Source organism: Patagioenas fasciata, chromosome 2, assembly GCF_037038585.1.
Source record: "Patagioenas fasciata isolate bPatFas1 chromosome 2, bPatFas1.hap1, whole genome shotgun sequence".
NCBI classification, from domain to species: domain Eukaryota; kingdom Metazoa; phylum Chordata; class Aves; order Columbiformes; family Columbidae; genus Patagioenas; species Patagioenas fasciata.
The window spans coordinates 151,959,364-151,974,377 of NC_092521.1; the positions used below are offsets into that span (position 1 = coordinate 151,959,364).

Sequence of the window (15,014 nt, forward strand, 5' to 3'; positions counted from 1 at the left end):
ATGTATAATGAAAAAGGTAAATACTGCTCCCTCATTCAATGACACATAAATATCCATTCATTATCATTATGTACAAAGCTAATTTTGAGATATGACTTAGTAAAAAATGGTTTGCCCAAGAGTCAATGTCTTTTCCTACTAGGTTTTCATGATAATGCAGAATGAGATATTTGTGTCACCACCTTGTAGCCGGTCAGAGCACTGCTTCAGTGAAAAAACAGTTTCTAGTGATTTGCATAGTAACCCTTCTGTCTTGATAGAAGCAGAGAACCCACAAGTATTTTTGTCCAAATATCTACCTGGAACTAAAAACCTTTCAAAATACTTTCTTTGTTGCTTTTTCTCTGTGTTGTCTCTGAAATAAATCCAGTCCCACAGGAACTTTGCTCATGCATGTTCTCCCACCAGAAGACAGGAAAAACTTCACTGAAGTAATGAATACTAGACAAATGAATAGCTATTTCTCCTATATCTGAGTCTTGGCAAGATGTAATGGTTGGCTTGAAAACCTGGGGAAATATACATATATTTTATTTGTCCTTTAGGAATTATTTGATATAGATTTGGTTAGAACAAACCAAAGGTTTGGTTCAGAGATGGGCACTGTAATGACATGGGAGACAAAGCAAATGTAGTGCTGCCCGTATGACAGGTCTTGGTTGTTTCTATTTTGGACTTTAACCTTTAAATTTAGATGAAATGTGTAATGAACTTGATGACAAACCAACTTCTTGTAATTCAGTTATAAATAGTTGCCTATGTCCATGATAGTCCATTATTGCTACATGTGCTTCCGTATTTAGTTTGTATTTCTGTGCTGGCATTGCTCAGAAGGATTGAGCAATCGTTGCTTTACTTTTGGTTTATGAATATACTTCAGTTGTGATGAGACTTGTGCAAGTCATCAACAGCCAGGCAACGCATGGATAACTGTGAACCAGTCTTATGTTTTGAACCAATGACAATAACAGCACTTTCTTAGTTAGTCCTGCACTAATGTTCGTATTGTATTTGGGTCACTGGGGTTCAGATTGGTTTAACTTGCATTGAAATTAATGGCTACAGTTGTGCAGGATTCATTTCAATATTCTTTCCAATACCTCAAGATATGGCTTAACGTTTATTGCTTTCAGGTGGTAAATGTAATGGAGATTCCACAGTGTATTCCTAGTTCACCTGATGAACCCACATTCTGCTCTGCCAGGGGATGTTAATGGTACCAGCACTGACTCTTTAGACACATGTAAAATATGGGGATTCTCAAGTCAGCTTCAGGCCAGCCATCTTGTGCATCAGCCTAGTAATGACATCAGGGAAGTGGGATAATTTAGTTAAAAAATAATTAAATAGCTCCCAATGACCTCAGAATTCAGAAAAGTGAGGGACTGAGATTTACAACTTATGAAATGGAGAGCAGAATCCGAGCTTTTCCAAGCAGGTTATAAAGCTATTCCGTGCCAGTAAAACTTGTTTCTTCTCAGCACAGTGTTTTTTTGCTGCCTTTTTGGGAACAGTGGGACCCACAATAAGGGAAAATATTAGCCAGATATGATCTCTCCTGGCTCATCCAACACTGTTTCCATTATAGAGTAAGAAGAGGAGAAAGATGAGTTTGGGTTGTTGGGATGAAATCAGATGAGGAAGAGTTAAAAAGGCATCTAGCAGAGACTGCTGGTCTTGATCCCTTCAGAGGTTCCTTGTGAATATTCTGCTGTTTGTTTGGCTTTTAAGAAGGTGTCAGTCTTTAGAAGGAAATCTCAATATTGCTTTTAATGTCCTAGTGGACTTAGAAATTTGTTGGGACTATTTGTCTTTTGACAAGGTTTTTTATACTTACATATTTAAACACTCCTGCTTGGTAAAAGAAGGCAGCAGTGGAATCAAACATGAAACTCAAGTTTTAAGTTTATAGGGATTTTGTGCTTTGTTTTCATAAATGGTGCCTCCAACAAATAGATGGGACTTTACGCTCTAGTTGAGATTTGTTGATATTAAGAGGAAACCAAATTAAGTTGTTTAAAGACAGTCTTTTAAATCATATTCCTAAGAACATAAAACATTTATGGACTATTTCATGCCAAGCTATCTCCAATGTATTGTTTTGCTAAATGTTAAAAGTTAGATAAGATGGAGATTTTACTCTTGTCCTGGTGTAAAAGCTGATTTAGTCAAAAAGCTACTGCTTCTAGGAAGTGGTTTTGTATTTTGAGACCACTAATCCCTTGACTCGTTTCCTTCTTTAGTTTTAGCATGCGGATTTGAGTAAGAAACCTCACAGAAGAATTGCAGAAACTCAGCCTATTAGTAGAGTGTGGTCTCTGACTACAGAGGAAGCTGATTTAAACAAAAGCTAAGCAGCCTGTGGATCCAGTAAAGCAGAGCTCGGAATAAGGTTTTCCTTCCAGGAACTTTTCCAGTGTGTGGAAGACGCATCTTTTCTTCCTTCAGGTACTTGATTTTCTGTTGCCTCTTTACATGGTCTGTTTTCAGCTGGTAATTTTCAGAGTCTGGGAGATCTGCTTTATGAATAGGATAAAGGTGATAGAGCTGAGTGTGTGGCTTGGTCAATGTACAATTCACTTCTGTAGGCAAGAAGAGAAGCAGGCTTGATCTAGGAAGAGGCTCAAGAGCAGATCAGCTGGTGGCAGCAGTAGCAGAGCTTGACAGTAAAAAGGAGCGTTTGTGAATGAGGGAGTCAGAGGAATTAGTCAGGGATTTTCCTCTGAAAGTCAAGACAACAAGAAAAAGACCGCACAGCTCCTGCCACCTGTGGGAGTGTCATTTCTCATCACATCCAGCAATAGAGCATTCAAGATGTGTTTGTGGGAAGTTGACGTTTTAACCTAATATTTATTTAATGATAAATGCATAACTTTTTCAACTGGCTGACACTTATATCTGTATTGTGCAGCCCAGGAGATGAAGATGGAGACTGGAGATGAAATTGCTATTGTGGGAATAGGATGCAACTTCCCTGGAGGTAAGTTTTGGGTAAAAGCAAAGCAGGCTGCTGAGTGACTGTTGAAAAGCACAGTCACTCCTTCATGGTGAGGTGGAGGAAAACCACACGTTCGTCTCTTACTTTTGTAGAAATCATTGCCTTGCTACCTGTAGGATCTTTTTAAAAGGTCATGCTATGGGGATAACTAATGGGTTCCAATTTGTGCACTGACAGACAAACCTGTGGTGCTGGCTGTGGGCAGGGCGTTGGGGTGCACGCGTGGAACTCATACAAATGAACTGGATGGGTCTGGGATGGTTTGAGGTTTCTGCCCACGCACTGGCTGGACGATTGCGCGTGATTGCAGGACTGTGCATCTCTAGGGACAGGACAGATCACCAGCTCTGCTTGTAGGATAAATAGATTGAGTCTTACTAAAAGCAAGCTTCCTGCTTTATTACAGTAATCAGATTGAAAGCTCCCGGAAGAGAGCAGAGCTAAATAAATACAGCTCTGATATACACACCTGAATACTGCCTCTTGTACAAGATGAGAAGCCGACTTCTGTAAAGAACAGATATTGCTTGCCATGATAAAAGACAGCAGCCTCATATTTACAATCTTAGTTACAATTAGGCCTTATGAAAGTGACGGTTAACTTTATATTTTGAGATTAGATGGTTGATTGAGATTAGATGGGTGGCGATGTTTAGAGAGCTGTGAGAGCTTTCTAGATTCTGGCTGCTGCCTTTAAACTGTCCGTACTCTTTACATTAGGTAGATTCCGATTTAAAAAATGCAGAAGTAATCCAGGGAGTGGAATACAGTTCTGTCCTTGGAAGTCGGTGTTCAGCCCTAAAGGTGACCATGTTGGTCTCTCCCTTTTCTTGTGTTCTTTCTTGCCCTCACCACATTTCAGTTCCTGGCTTCATTAATTCCAAGATTCAGTAGGTTTATGTGGCACAGCGATAGCTGTGTGGGCCACAGCTAACTGAGCAAACATGAACGGTTCTGAATGTAGTGAAGTGCTAGGAAGTATGTAGCAGCAGGCTCGTGCCTGAGCATTGAACACTGTTTTGGTGCAAGCCGTGTGTTGGAGGAATGTGGGCCACTTGTGGATGCCATGTTAGTTGCTTTCAGGGCTAAGAAGAGGGTGTAGACATATCGTCACTTCTTGGAGCTGGAGCTCTGGATCTCAACCAGCAAGGACAAAGACCTTGACACTCCAGTGGTGAGCTGTTGCACTGTGTCAACAGAGAATATAGACACAGCTTTATTTTTGATTTAGATGTCCTTTTAGTGTCAGGGACAAAGGACAATGCCTCTGGCATTTTCCTGGTATTTGTAAGCTCAGTCTGTCTTCAAAGAGTGAGTATCCAGAGCTGACCTTTTGCAGCCAGTGGAGCTGCCTGAGGAGTGGTGCTGTACGGGTACAGAAAGACCTCATCACATCTGTGTGGTCATTAAGGGCATGATGCAGATGTGTAGTGGATGCAGTGACATGGCATGGAAACAGAGGCAGCAGAAGATTAAGGATTTTGTGGAGTTCCTTTGCTTTTAGGCAAGCAGCGAGGGGATCAATCACGCCTTTCCATTTTCCTCTTACCAAAGAAGATATTTTCTTTCTCTGGTGATTCTCCTTTTACAACCTAGATTTATACATGGGAGTTCCTTGTAACTGTGTGTTTCTGATGCAGCATGGGGAGGGGGAGCGTATAATTTAATCTACTTGAAACCTTTGTACAACAGGCGATGGAATTGACAATTTCTGGAAAGTCCTGGAGGAAGGCAAAAACTGCACAGTAGAAATCCCCCCCGAGAGATTTAATGCCAAGGAGTGGTATGATCCAGATGATAACAAGCCAGGAAAAATATGTACAACACGAGCTGCTCTTCTCGATGAGTGAGTCCAATACTCTGCCGTGCCGCTGATTCTTTTTGTGCTTAGACCAGTGTGTCCAGTCTTTCAGAGGGTGCAAGCCAAAGGGAGAACTTATAAATGTCACCGAGGAACCGGCTTCCGTTATGTCGCATGATGAACACGCAGTTGTCAAACTGCGGGAATTTCTGGTGTGTGACATCGATGAACAATTTTAGTCACAGGCCATGTTAAGCACATATGTACATGGCTGAGAACACATATGACCTTCGATTACATAATCAAACTACTATGTACATACACACCGTTGGTTGAGATAACAAGTAGCTCTAGTTCGCGTGCAGGTGTGACAATTTAGAGACAAAGTAGAGAGGTCAGGTTTTGCTAGATAGTCAGGAAGGGGATCTTGTGCATAATTTAAGTGTTGGGTGTGCTTGTAAAACTTAACTATTCATAATTTCACAGTGATTTTGCTTTTCTCTAGGCTTATACTCCCATGCCTTTAAATAATAAACATTTTATTTATTCTGAGTCACTCCTTTACATTCTGACGGATTATGTATGCACAAGTATCAGGCGAAGATATGGGATATGGGAGATATGAGTACAGCTGTATAGGGCTGTGACTAATGCAAATCACAGTAAGATCAACATAGGTGTCTTTTATTTCAAGTCCACATTCACCATAAATCCTCAGGCTGTAGACCTTTATTCAGATGACAAGTTCAAATGCACAGAAGCAATCTTATTGTCCCCTGAGATTAATACTTAGCAGGTCTGAATTGTAGGACCCAGAATTGCTTCAGTGATTAGTCCCATTTTAGATATTGAATTCTCCACTGAAATCAAGAAATGACAGAAGGGCGTAAAAATCTGATCTTGGGATACAAGATTAAGCCTGGACTGGTTCTTTTGTAACTGTGGCCATACTTTGAAGATTTTTTTAAAGACAAACGCACACATGAAATATTTTAAGTTTATTATTTGAAAAGTGTGGGTATCTCTGTGAAGTATCTGAGCTTATGCTCCACTTAACGATTTTAAATTGTAAAGCCATTGGCCCATACAGCCTTAAAATAATTCAGGAGATGATATTTTTAAAAGACTTGATGACTAAGACCACATTTCCACAGAGGAAGTCTCATCTGCAAATTTTCATAATCTGAGGAGTCCTGTTGGTACTAGTGGAATAACCATGTGAATACGAGATTCTAGGAGTGGGCTTATAACTCTGAAATGCAGAATAATTGTAAGCATACATCCTTTGTGGTGGAACGTAAAACATCTTTGGCCTATAACCTTTTGATTCTGAATTTCATAAATGGCAACTGAGGCCTAAGCATCAGTTTCTGCTCTGCTTTTAATGAAATTGCAAAAAAAAATGGTGTACTTTGAGTCTAGAAGTAAATGCATGTTGTATTTATGTTGTACAATTTTCTGGTCTGTGTATTTTAGGTTTAATTCATTTGATAACCACCTGTTTGGGATTAATAATACAGAAGCTGAACGTATGGATCCACAACAGAAGTTACTGATAGAATGCACATACAAAGCCCTGGAGGATGCAGGAGTCCCTGTAGAAGCTGTCAGTGGCACCAAAACAGGTGTTTTTATTGGTAAGATGAAGATTTCACGGTAAAGAAAGGACACTTCAACCTCACAAAAGCTGAAGCACTCCCTCATGAACTTTACATATCTATCTAGCACTGGAGATCTAAGGCTGCTGTGCTATGACACGACAGGTTATTTTTTTGCTGCTCTAGGAGTTCGTTAAATGATTCATATATCTATTTTAGTTGCTCCTCTTAGTGTCTTCAGTCACTGAAGTTGAAGCAGGAAACAGTTAAACTGTCTACCCTATGCAACCCTTCCAAGGAATGATGCTTCAAGCCAGGCCTACACTTTTGTCCAGTGTACTGTTTTCTGATATAACACTGGTTGAGGTTTTGTGGGGGTTCAGATCCTTTTAAAGTGGCAGAAATCCTCATGCAGATATTAGTGTGCTGCCAAGGTACTGTGTGCAGCTCTGGGCCCCACAATTTAAAAAGGAGGCATCCAGAGGAGGGCAACAAAGCTGGTGACAGGGCTGCAAGGAATGTCCTGTGTGAAGCGGCTGAGGTCTCTGGGTCTGTCCAGTTTGGAGAGATGGAGGCTGAGGGGTGAAGTTTGTTCTCTACAGTTCCCAAGGTGGGGTGAGGAGAGGGAGGTGCCAAGCTCTTCTCCCTAGGATCCAGTGACAGGACATGTGGGAATGGTTCAAAGCTGCGCCAGGGGGGGTTCAGACTCAATGCCAAGAAGCATTTATTAATATTTACAGAGAGAGTGGTTAAACATTGCAACAGGTTTCTATTCTATTCTATTCTATTCTATTCTATTCTATTCTATTCTATTCTATTCTATTCTATTCTATTCTATTCTATTCTATGCTATGCTATGCTATGCTATGCTATGCTATGCTATGCTATGCTACGCCACGCCACGCCACGCCACGCCACGCCACGCCATGCCATGCCATTCCAGTCTATTTTGCCAAGGAGATAAAATAACAGCACATTTTTGCTGGTGTAATTGTCTCTTTTAAGAGCAGTTGGCTAATGCAACTACAGGGGTAAACTCTTTAGAATAACTTTTAGTCTGACACATGCTCCTCTTTCACAGATCAGGCTATTCCTTGCTTTCCAAGTAGATCTACTGCATTTCTCACACATGCCCATGGACTTGGGTATCCACCATATTTCAAGCATGTGTTCTCAGAAAGAGAACACAACTCCTCTCACAGACCCTGTTATTCTTTTCTATTTCTGTCTTACTGGGTCACAGTGACCAAACCAAAGATAAATAAAAAGCATTGGATGTGGCTTGTGCTGTGGCCTTTAACTTGGAACAGCTGAGGAATTGAAGGTAATGTCCTCTACATTTATATCCCTGCTACTCTCATTGGAACTTCTTAATACATATTCCCATTGCGAAACCAAAAACTCTCAAACTGAGATAGAGGGGTCTAAGCAGGCTACACAGAGCTTAACTGCATCATACAGTGAGCTCAGCCATTGGGAAAGGGCTGTCACTTACTGTGCAGGTAGGAATTTCAAGGGTTGCATGCTGGCACATTCAGAGCTGTACATCCCTTTCTTTGCTCGGGTTCATGTGACACGTATTTGATATTTTTACAGGTCTTATGAATCGAGACTATGAAATCGTAACAAGCAGAGCAGTAAGTGAAATAAATCATTATGATGGTACCGGAACAGCCATGAGCATTGCTGCTAACAGGGTCTCATTCACATTTAATCTGACTGGACCATCACTGGCTATTGACACGGCGTGTTCGTCTTTTCTTTTTGCCCTGCACTATGCCTGGCGAGCAATTAAATCAGGTAATGGGACTGAAGAGACGCTGCAGAAAGAAATAAGGATTGGTACTGTTTCTGTTTGTCGTCTTAGACATCTCAGCATGAGCATGTTTCTATTTCACTCCAGGAGACTGTGAGGCAGCAATCTGTGGTGGAGTGAACTGCATAATAGATCCCCGCACCTTTGTGTCTCTCAGTAAAGCAAAAATGATCTCTCCAGAGGGAATAAGCAAACCCTTCTCCAAAAAGGCAGATGGCTATGGAAGGGGAGAAGGTTGTGGTGTTGTTTTCCTCAAACCACTGAAAAAGGTAAGATTGCTTGTGAGGCAGCCTAAAATAAGACTGGTTGCTGGCCTGAATTTGTGTCTCCAGTTCTAATAATTACTCCAGAAATAATTTTCCAGTTCAAGTTGAACATTAACAAAGCGTTTATTAAGCATTAAGCATTGGTGCACTTCCCCTAGCATGAGAAAGGGATCATGCATTTAAAAGTCAGCATTATAGTCAGTCTTGTTCTGCGTATTGTTGCTTTGTTTTCTCCTATACAGAAAAAGCATCAGGTTACTAAAGATAATTTTACCTTTTTATGAAACAGGCAAAGGAAGACTATTGCAAAATCTGGGGTATTATACACATCAGTGCAGTAAATCAGAATGGTAGGTCCATTACTCCAATCACAAGACCGTCTCGAACAGAGCAAGAGAAGTTACTGCGCAGTATTTATGAAACTCATGTTGATCCCTCAGTTGTGCAGTACGTTGAAGCACACGGTACGGGAACTGCCGCTGGAGACCCTACCGAAGCTGAAAGCCTAGGTAACGTCATTTGTAAAAACAGGTCTTCCCAAGTTTCCATTCTGAAAATTGGTTCAGTGAAGGGAAATATTGGCCACACGGAGTCAGCTGCTGGAGCAGCAGGGTTAATCAAAGTGCTTCTGATGATGCACCATGGAAAGATTGTGCCATCCTTGCATTACTCAAAGGAGATGAGCAGCATCGATACAGAGAAATTAAATCTCGCAATTCCCACAACTGTAGAGCCCTGGGAAGAATCCAGTGAGTATGGAAGAGTAGCTGGCGTCAACTGCTTTGGCTTTGGAGGAACCAATGCGCATATCGTAGTCAGGCAGGTTAAGCAGCCAGAGCCTCTTCCTGCCTTTAAGAGGCCCCTTGAATTAGTTCTGCTGTCAGCAGCATCAAGTAAGTCCCTTCAGATGACAATGGCTGATACAGCTGACCAGCTGAGCACAAGAAACTCTATAACTCTCCCCAGCCTGGCCTATACGTCTGCCTGCAGAAGAAGCCATGCCAACTGCAGGTACCGAAAAGCGTTTGTCACAAACTCTATGCGACACTTGCAGCAAGAGATTATGTCGGCAGCGAGCACTGAACTTGCCACGTCAAAGGTGGAACCACAGCTGGTGTTTGTGTTCTGTGGCAACGGCGTAACGCTGAAGGACTTCAGTGAGGTACTGCTGAGCTCAGAGCCAGTGTTCAGAGACAAGTGCAAGGAAATAGAAGCACTTTTTCAGAAACACGCTCCCATCAGTCTCCTGCCAGCAAGAGGCCACAGCCCAAAGGATTTGTTGAATCCAGAGCTTTCCCAGCCTTTGCTTTTTACCGTGCAAGTTGCCTTAACTGCCCTTCTGAAATACTGGGGCATTAAACCAGTTGCTGTTGTTGGCCACTCGGTAGGGGAGGTTGCTGCAGCACATTTTGCTGGGTACCTGTCCCTGGCAGATGCAGTCAAAGTGATTTATCACCGGAGCAGGCTGCAGGCGAAGACTCCCGGCGGGAGAATGTTGGTGGTTGGAAAAATCCCCGTTCAAGAGATCGCTGAACATTTGCATCGCTACTCGGGAAAGGTGTGCATTGCAGCTTTCAACAGCCCAGTTTCCTGCACGTTGTCGGGAAATTCAGACTCTGTGGATGCTGTGCAGAGAGATTTAGCTCAAGTTTTCAGCCAGAGAAACATCTTTCTTCATGTTTTAAATGTCCCAGCTGCATACCACAGCCCCAGCATGGATATGATACTTGGGGAGTTGGAAGACAGCATACAGCCTTTAGAGAAACAGAAGGGGGAAATTGAAGTGATTTCAACTCTGACTGGGGTGGCTGCTTCTGAAAATGACTATTCTCAGGGCAAATTCTGGGCTCAGCATACTCGTGAGCCTGTTGCTTTCTCTCAAGCCATCAAAACGGCAGCTAGAGACAGGGAAAATGTGGTTTTTGTGGAAATAAGTCCTCACCGAGCATTGCAACGAAGCATAATGGAATCTCTAGGAAAAGGCACCCAAGTGTTCTCCTCTTTGCAAACTGATGCAGAGTATCAGACACTCTTCACGCTGGTAGGAAATCTGTTTGAACTGGGATACAATCCCAACTGGCAGCACTTTTATAATGGGTATCAAAGTGCTCCAGTGACCATTCCACGGTATCAATTTGATCGCAAAAAACTCATGGCCCGTCTGGATATCCACCAACAAGCAAACCAAAGAGGTGTCAGCTGCAGTCATCCTTTGATTTATGACATAAACAGTGACGACACGGAGTTTGGCTGCCTGCTGTCTCAGAACACGACATCATACTTATACGAGCACAAGAACAATGGTGTGGCCTTAGTCCCTGGTGCTTTTTATGTGGAGCTTGGTCTGGCCTCTGTGATGAGCAGCTCAAGACCTAGAGTGCCTCTGAGTGCTTGCCGGATGAGTATCAGTTTTTCCGCACCATGTGTTCTCACAGAGAGTTCCCAAGTCCTGAGAATCAAGTTGAGTCCGCAAAAAGCAGTGACAGCCTTTGAGATACTCTCTTCCTCCAACGCAGTTTATGCTGCAGGCCAAGTTACAAAGGGGCCTGAAGCTGTGGTGGAAGAAAGCAGCATCTCCTGCCAAGACATTTATCGAAGATGCCGGTCAGTGGTTAGCAGAGAGGCAGTTTATGAAGCACTGTCTCGTGTTGGCTTTCAGTATGGCTCCATATTCAGGCAGCTCAGTGATGTGCATTATTGCCAGGAACTAAAGGAAGCTATAACAAGCATAAAGGTGAGCAAGGAGACCATCAGAGAGATGTACAATTACCATATCCATCCAGTGCTGCTCGACTGTTTTCTGCAAATGACCACTGTCGTGACCTCAAGGACATTCCAGTCCAGAGCAGGGTTTCCTTCAGGGATAGGCAGCCTGGTGGTGCTCCGCCCGCTGGAGGAAGAAATGATGATATACATGAGAACAAGCAAATCCATTGGGAACTACCTAGAGGTCTGTGGATGCTTTATGGACAAACATGGCTCTGTTTTGGCTGAACTCAAGCGTGTTGCCATCATTTTCACAAAGCAAGAATCTTCCAGGGACAATGAGTTCATGTTTGAAAACAAGTGGAAAGAAGTGTCTCTTTCACGGATGATTGGACATCTGGGGACTATGCCCAGAGTCCTAGTGTTTGCTGACAAATTTGGGATAGCTGAACAGCTCAAAAAATATTTGCATCCTGATTCAAGGTATGTTATGTATGAAGACTGGGAAGCCCTATTGGAAGGCCACGCACAGAATAAGATGAGAGCAGATGTTGAGGATTATGATGAAATTCTGTTTTTGTGGGGAATTCAAAAGTTAAATGGAGATTTCCCAAGCAAAGTGGTAGACCAATTGGCAAAGTGTTGTGAAGCCTATCGCCAAGTTATTGTGGCATTAAGAGAGAAAGCGTGCCGCTGTTTAGTCAGAGTTATCACCTACAGAACAACAGAAAGACACGTAGACCACATTAACTGTGGGTTTGGGTTGTATGGCATGACCAGAACTTGCGTTGTTGAAGTTCCAGACGTCACATTTCAGATGATTGACCTCAGCTCTTCCAGTTCCCTGGATATCTCAGTGCTAGCAGATGTTCTTGTCAAGTACAAAGTTGTGGACTATCCAGAAGTTTGCATCAGTCAAGGAAGAACTTACGTGGCTGAAATCAGACGCACACCTTTTGTAGATTCGGACCACAGCCAACCTGTAAGATCTCTCCAGAAGTCAGAAACATTCACTTTGCACACTTCTGATCCGTACACAGCGAAAGATTTGTCTGCTGAATTATCCACCAGCCCTGCTACTCAGCTTGACAAGTGGAGTGTTGAAATTCAACTGGATAAAATATGTCTCCACTCAGAAGATTATTTTCCCATCAGTGTTTCTAGTCATAATTTTGGCAATACGCTGTATTGGAATTCACAAGCAGTAGACAAACACAGACTTTTAGCTCTTGATTTCAGTGGCACGGTAACAGCAACAGGCATTGATGTGAAGAAAGTTAAAGTGGGAGATCACGTGGTTTCATGTTATCCAGCCGCTGCATCATCCAGAGTTCGGATTCCAGGAACAGCTTGTTTCAATGTAAAGAAATTCCCATGCTTTCAGATTGTCCCCTGTATGTCATATTTTATCATTGCGTGGGAAATCTTAAATCAGAGGTTACCCAAGGGACAACTGGGCAGAACACTGGGTATTATTTCTACAGAGCCATCATCAGTTTTGTGCCATGTTCTTTCTGCATCAGCAGAAGAGATGGGCTGGAGAACAGCACTTGCAAGGCCCACTCCTGATAAGTTCGAGTATATAAAATCATGCAATGCCCTTGTTGTTCTTCCTCCAGTAAGCAGATTGTCTCAGGAGGACCTTGCCCACATGTACATTCTTAAAGATGTGGTGATAGTGCGTGGCAGTCGCCAGTCTGAATGTATCCAGAATGTCAGCGACATTGATCATGAAAATATCAGCTTTCATATCCTTACACTTACCAGCATTTTCCAGAAAGCATCTCTAAAGGAATTGCACAAGACTGTGCATGCGTGGATCAGGTCCATGGATATGAAACGGTTTAGACATCTATCAGGTTCTGTTTTTCAGCAGACTGAGAACTTTGAAAGAATGAACTCGGTGATGTCCTATTTTACCTGCAAATCCGTCCCACTTGCTGTACTGAGAAGGCAGAAGGACATCACAGTGCTTTCAGATATACCGTTGTACGAATCCCAAAAGAAGTTGTTTAAGCAGAATGCTGTTTATATAGTAGTCGGGGGGCTCACTGGACTTGGCTTTGAAACAGTGAAATTCATAGCTGAGAATGGAGGAGGGGGTATTGCAATACTCTCCAGGAAAATTCCAAGCCGTGAGAAGCAAGAAGAGATGGATGCTTTGCAGCAGCAGTATAAAGGGAGCAAAGTAGTGTTTGTGCAGTGTGATGTTACCTCAACCAGGGACGTTGAGAATGCTTTCCAGTCCATCACAAACATCTTTGCAGGGAGCCCAGTCAAAGGTGTGTTTCAAAGTGCTGTTGTTTTACACGATGGCCATCTTGAAGTTCTGAACTTGGCTGACTTTCAGAAAGTGCTGAACCCAAAAGTAGCGGGGACCCTAAATCTTCATTGGGCTACCAGAGGCCAGGAGCTTGACTACTTTGTGTGCTACTCCTCCGTTACTTCCTTTCTGGGAAATTCTACCCAGGCAAACTATGCAGCTGCAAACTCCTTCTTGGACGTCTTCTGCCTCTACAGGAGGAACTGTGGGCTTTCCGGCCAATCCATTAACTGGGGTGCTTTGAACCTTGGCATACTGCTCAATCAAAACCATATTCAGAATATTCTGGAATCCAAGGGCATAGACATTCTGCAAGTGCATGAAATTCATGAATATCTGAGGAAGAGCTTACTTACAAATAACCCACAGCAAGCTGTTGTCAAATTAAACTTTGAAGCCTTATCATATCATGTTTTTGCTCAGATTATTTCACTCAAAAGTCGCTTTCAGTCACTTATGTCTGAAGAATTCAGGAACAAGCTTGAAACCTTTGAGGAAACTCAGGTCCAGGATACTGCCTTAATCAAATCCGAAGACTTTATCACCTCACTGGTGAGTGACCTCACCAGACTGAGCCCAGATGAACTAACCATGAATACACCACTTTCATCATTGGGCGTAGACTCTATGTTAGCTATGACAATTCAGAACCGTGTCTTTCAAGAGAGGAAGGTGGACATACCTCTTGTGAAACTGCTTGATCCTCACGCAACTCTGTCAAGTTTAGTAGTTCTTCTAGAAGAAAAAAGCAATGCAAATGGAATAGTTGATGAAAAAAATGCTGCGGTTGAAAGTGCAGAAAATGGGAGCTGGCTCTAAAATCACAAAATATCCGGAGTTGGAAGGGACCCACAAGGATCATCGAGTCCAACTCTTGTCCCTGCATGTGACAACCCCACAGTTCACACCATGTGTCTGAGAGCTTTGTCCAAATGCTTCTTGAACACTGTCAGGCTTGGGGCTGTGACACCTCCCTGGGGAACCTGTTCCACTGCTCCACCACCCTCCACATGGAGAACCTTTTCCTAATTTCCAACCTAACAGGAGTCCTTATTGAGGAACTGCAGAACTTTGAAGACACCTGGACACTTCATAGTATCTCAGAACATGTCATTGCAGAGAGGGTAGAACACCTGGTGATGCTGAAAGCATTCTTCTGTGTCGACACAGAAAAACCCACACCAGGTTCTTCTGCCATTGCTCTAGCTGTTTCAATTTCAGTCAGTTGTTTGACTTGTTACTTTCAATATTTTTACTTTCATTTTTCAATATTTTAATCTGGAAGTAGGTAGGTTAATACATATACAACGTAATTTGGTAAATTTTTATGTTCAATGTAGAATGCATTTTTTGAACTGTATTAAATTCTTGAAGAAAATCATATGCTTGCATTTCTGACTGATGAATGTACATGTAAAGCAGCATAAGTTTATAATGTTTTTTCATTTTTATATTCTTAATGTATTATTCTTTTTTTGAATATTATCAAATGTGTATAAATATGTG

At 42.4% G+C, this 15,014-nt stretch overlaps 1 protein-coding gene across 1 annotated transcript; it reads left to right on the top strand.

The window, feature by feature from the left end:
- Positions 1–14,645, top strand: LOC136098825 (mycocerosic acid synthase-like). The gene is made up of 7 exons (XM_065832543.2): positions 1–16; positions 2,912–2,980; positions 4,691–4,844; positions 6,276–6,436; positions 7,994–8,197; positions 8,301–8,482; positions 8,769–14,645. Exons 1-7 carry the CDS (start codon positions 1–3, stop codon positions 14,325–14,327), a joined length of 6,345 nt encoding a protein of 2,114 aa, XP_065688615.2. The 3' UTR covers positions 14,328–14,645.
- The last annotated feature ends 369 nt before the right edge of the window (positions 14,646–15,014 follow it).

Excerpts from the sequence above, each read along its gene's own strand:
- LOC136098825 (XM_065832543.2), top strand. Across the intron at positions 4,845-6,275 it reads CGAGCTGCTCTTCTCGATGA|GTTTAATTCATTTGATAACC; the intron begins GTGAGTCCAATA and ends TGTGTATTTTAG. Across the intron at positions 8,483-8,768 it reads TCCTCAAACCACTGAAAAAG|GCAAAGGAAGACTATTGCAA; the intron begins GTAAGATTGCTT and ends TTTATGAAACAG.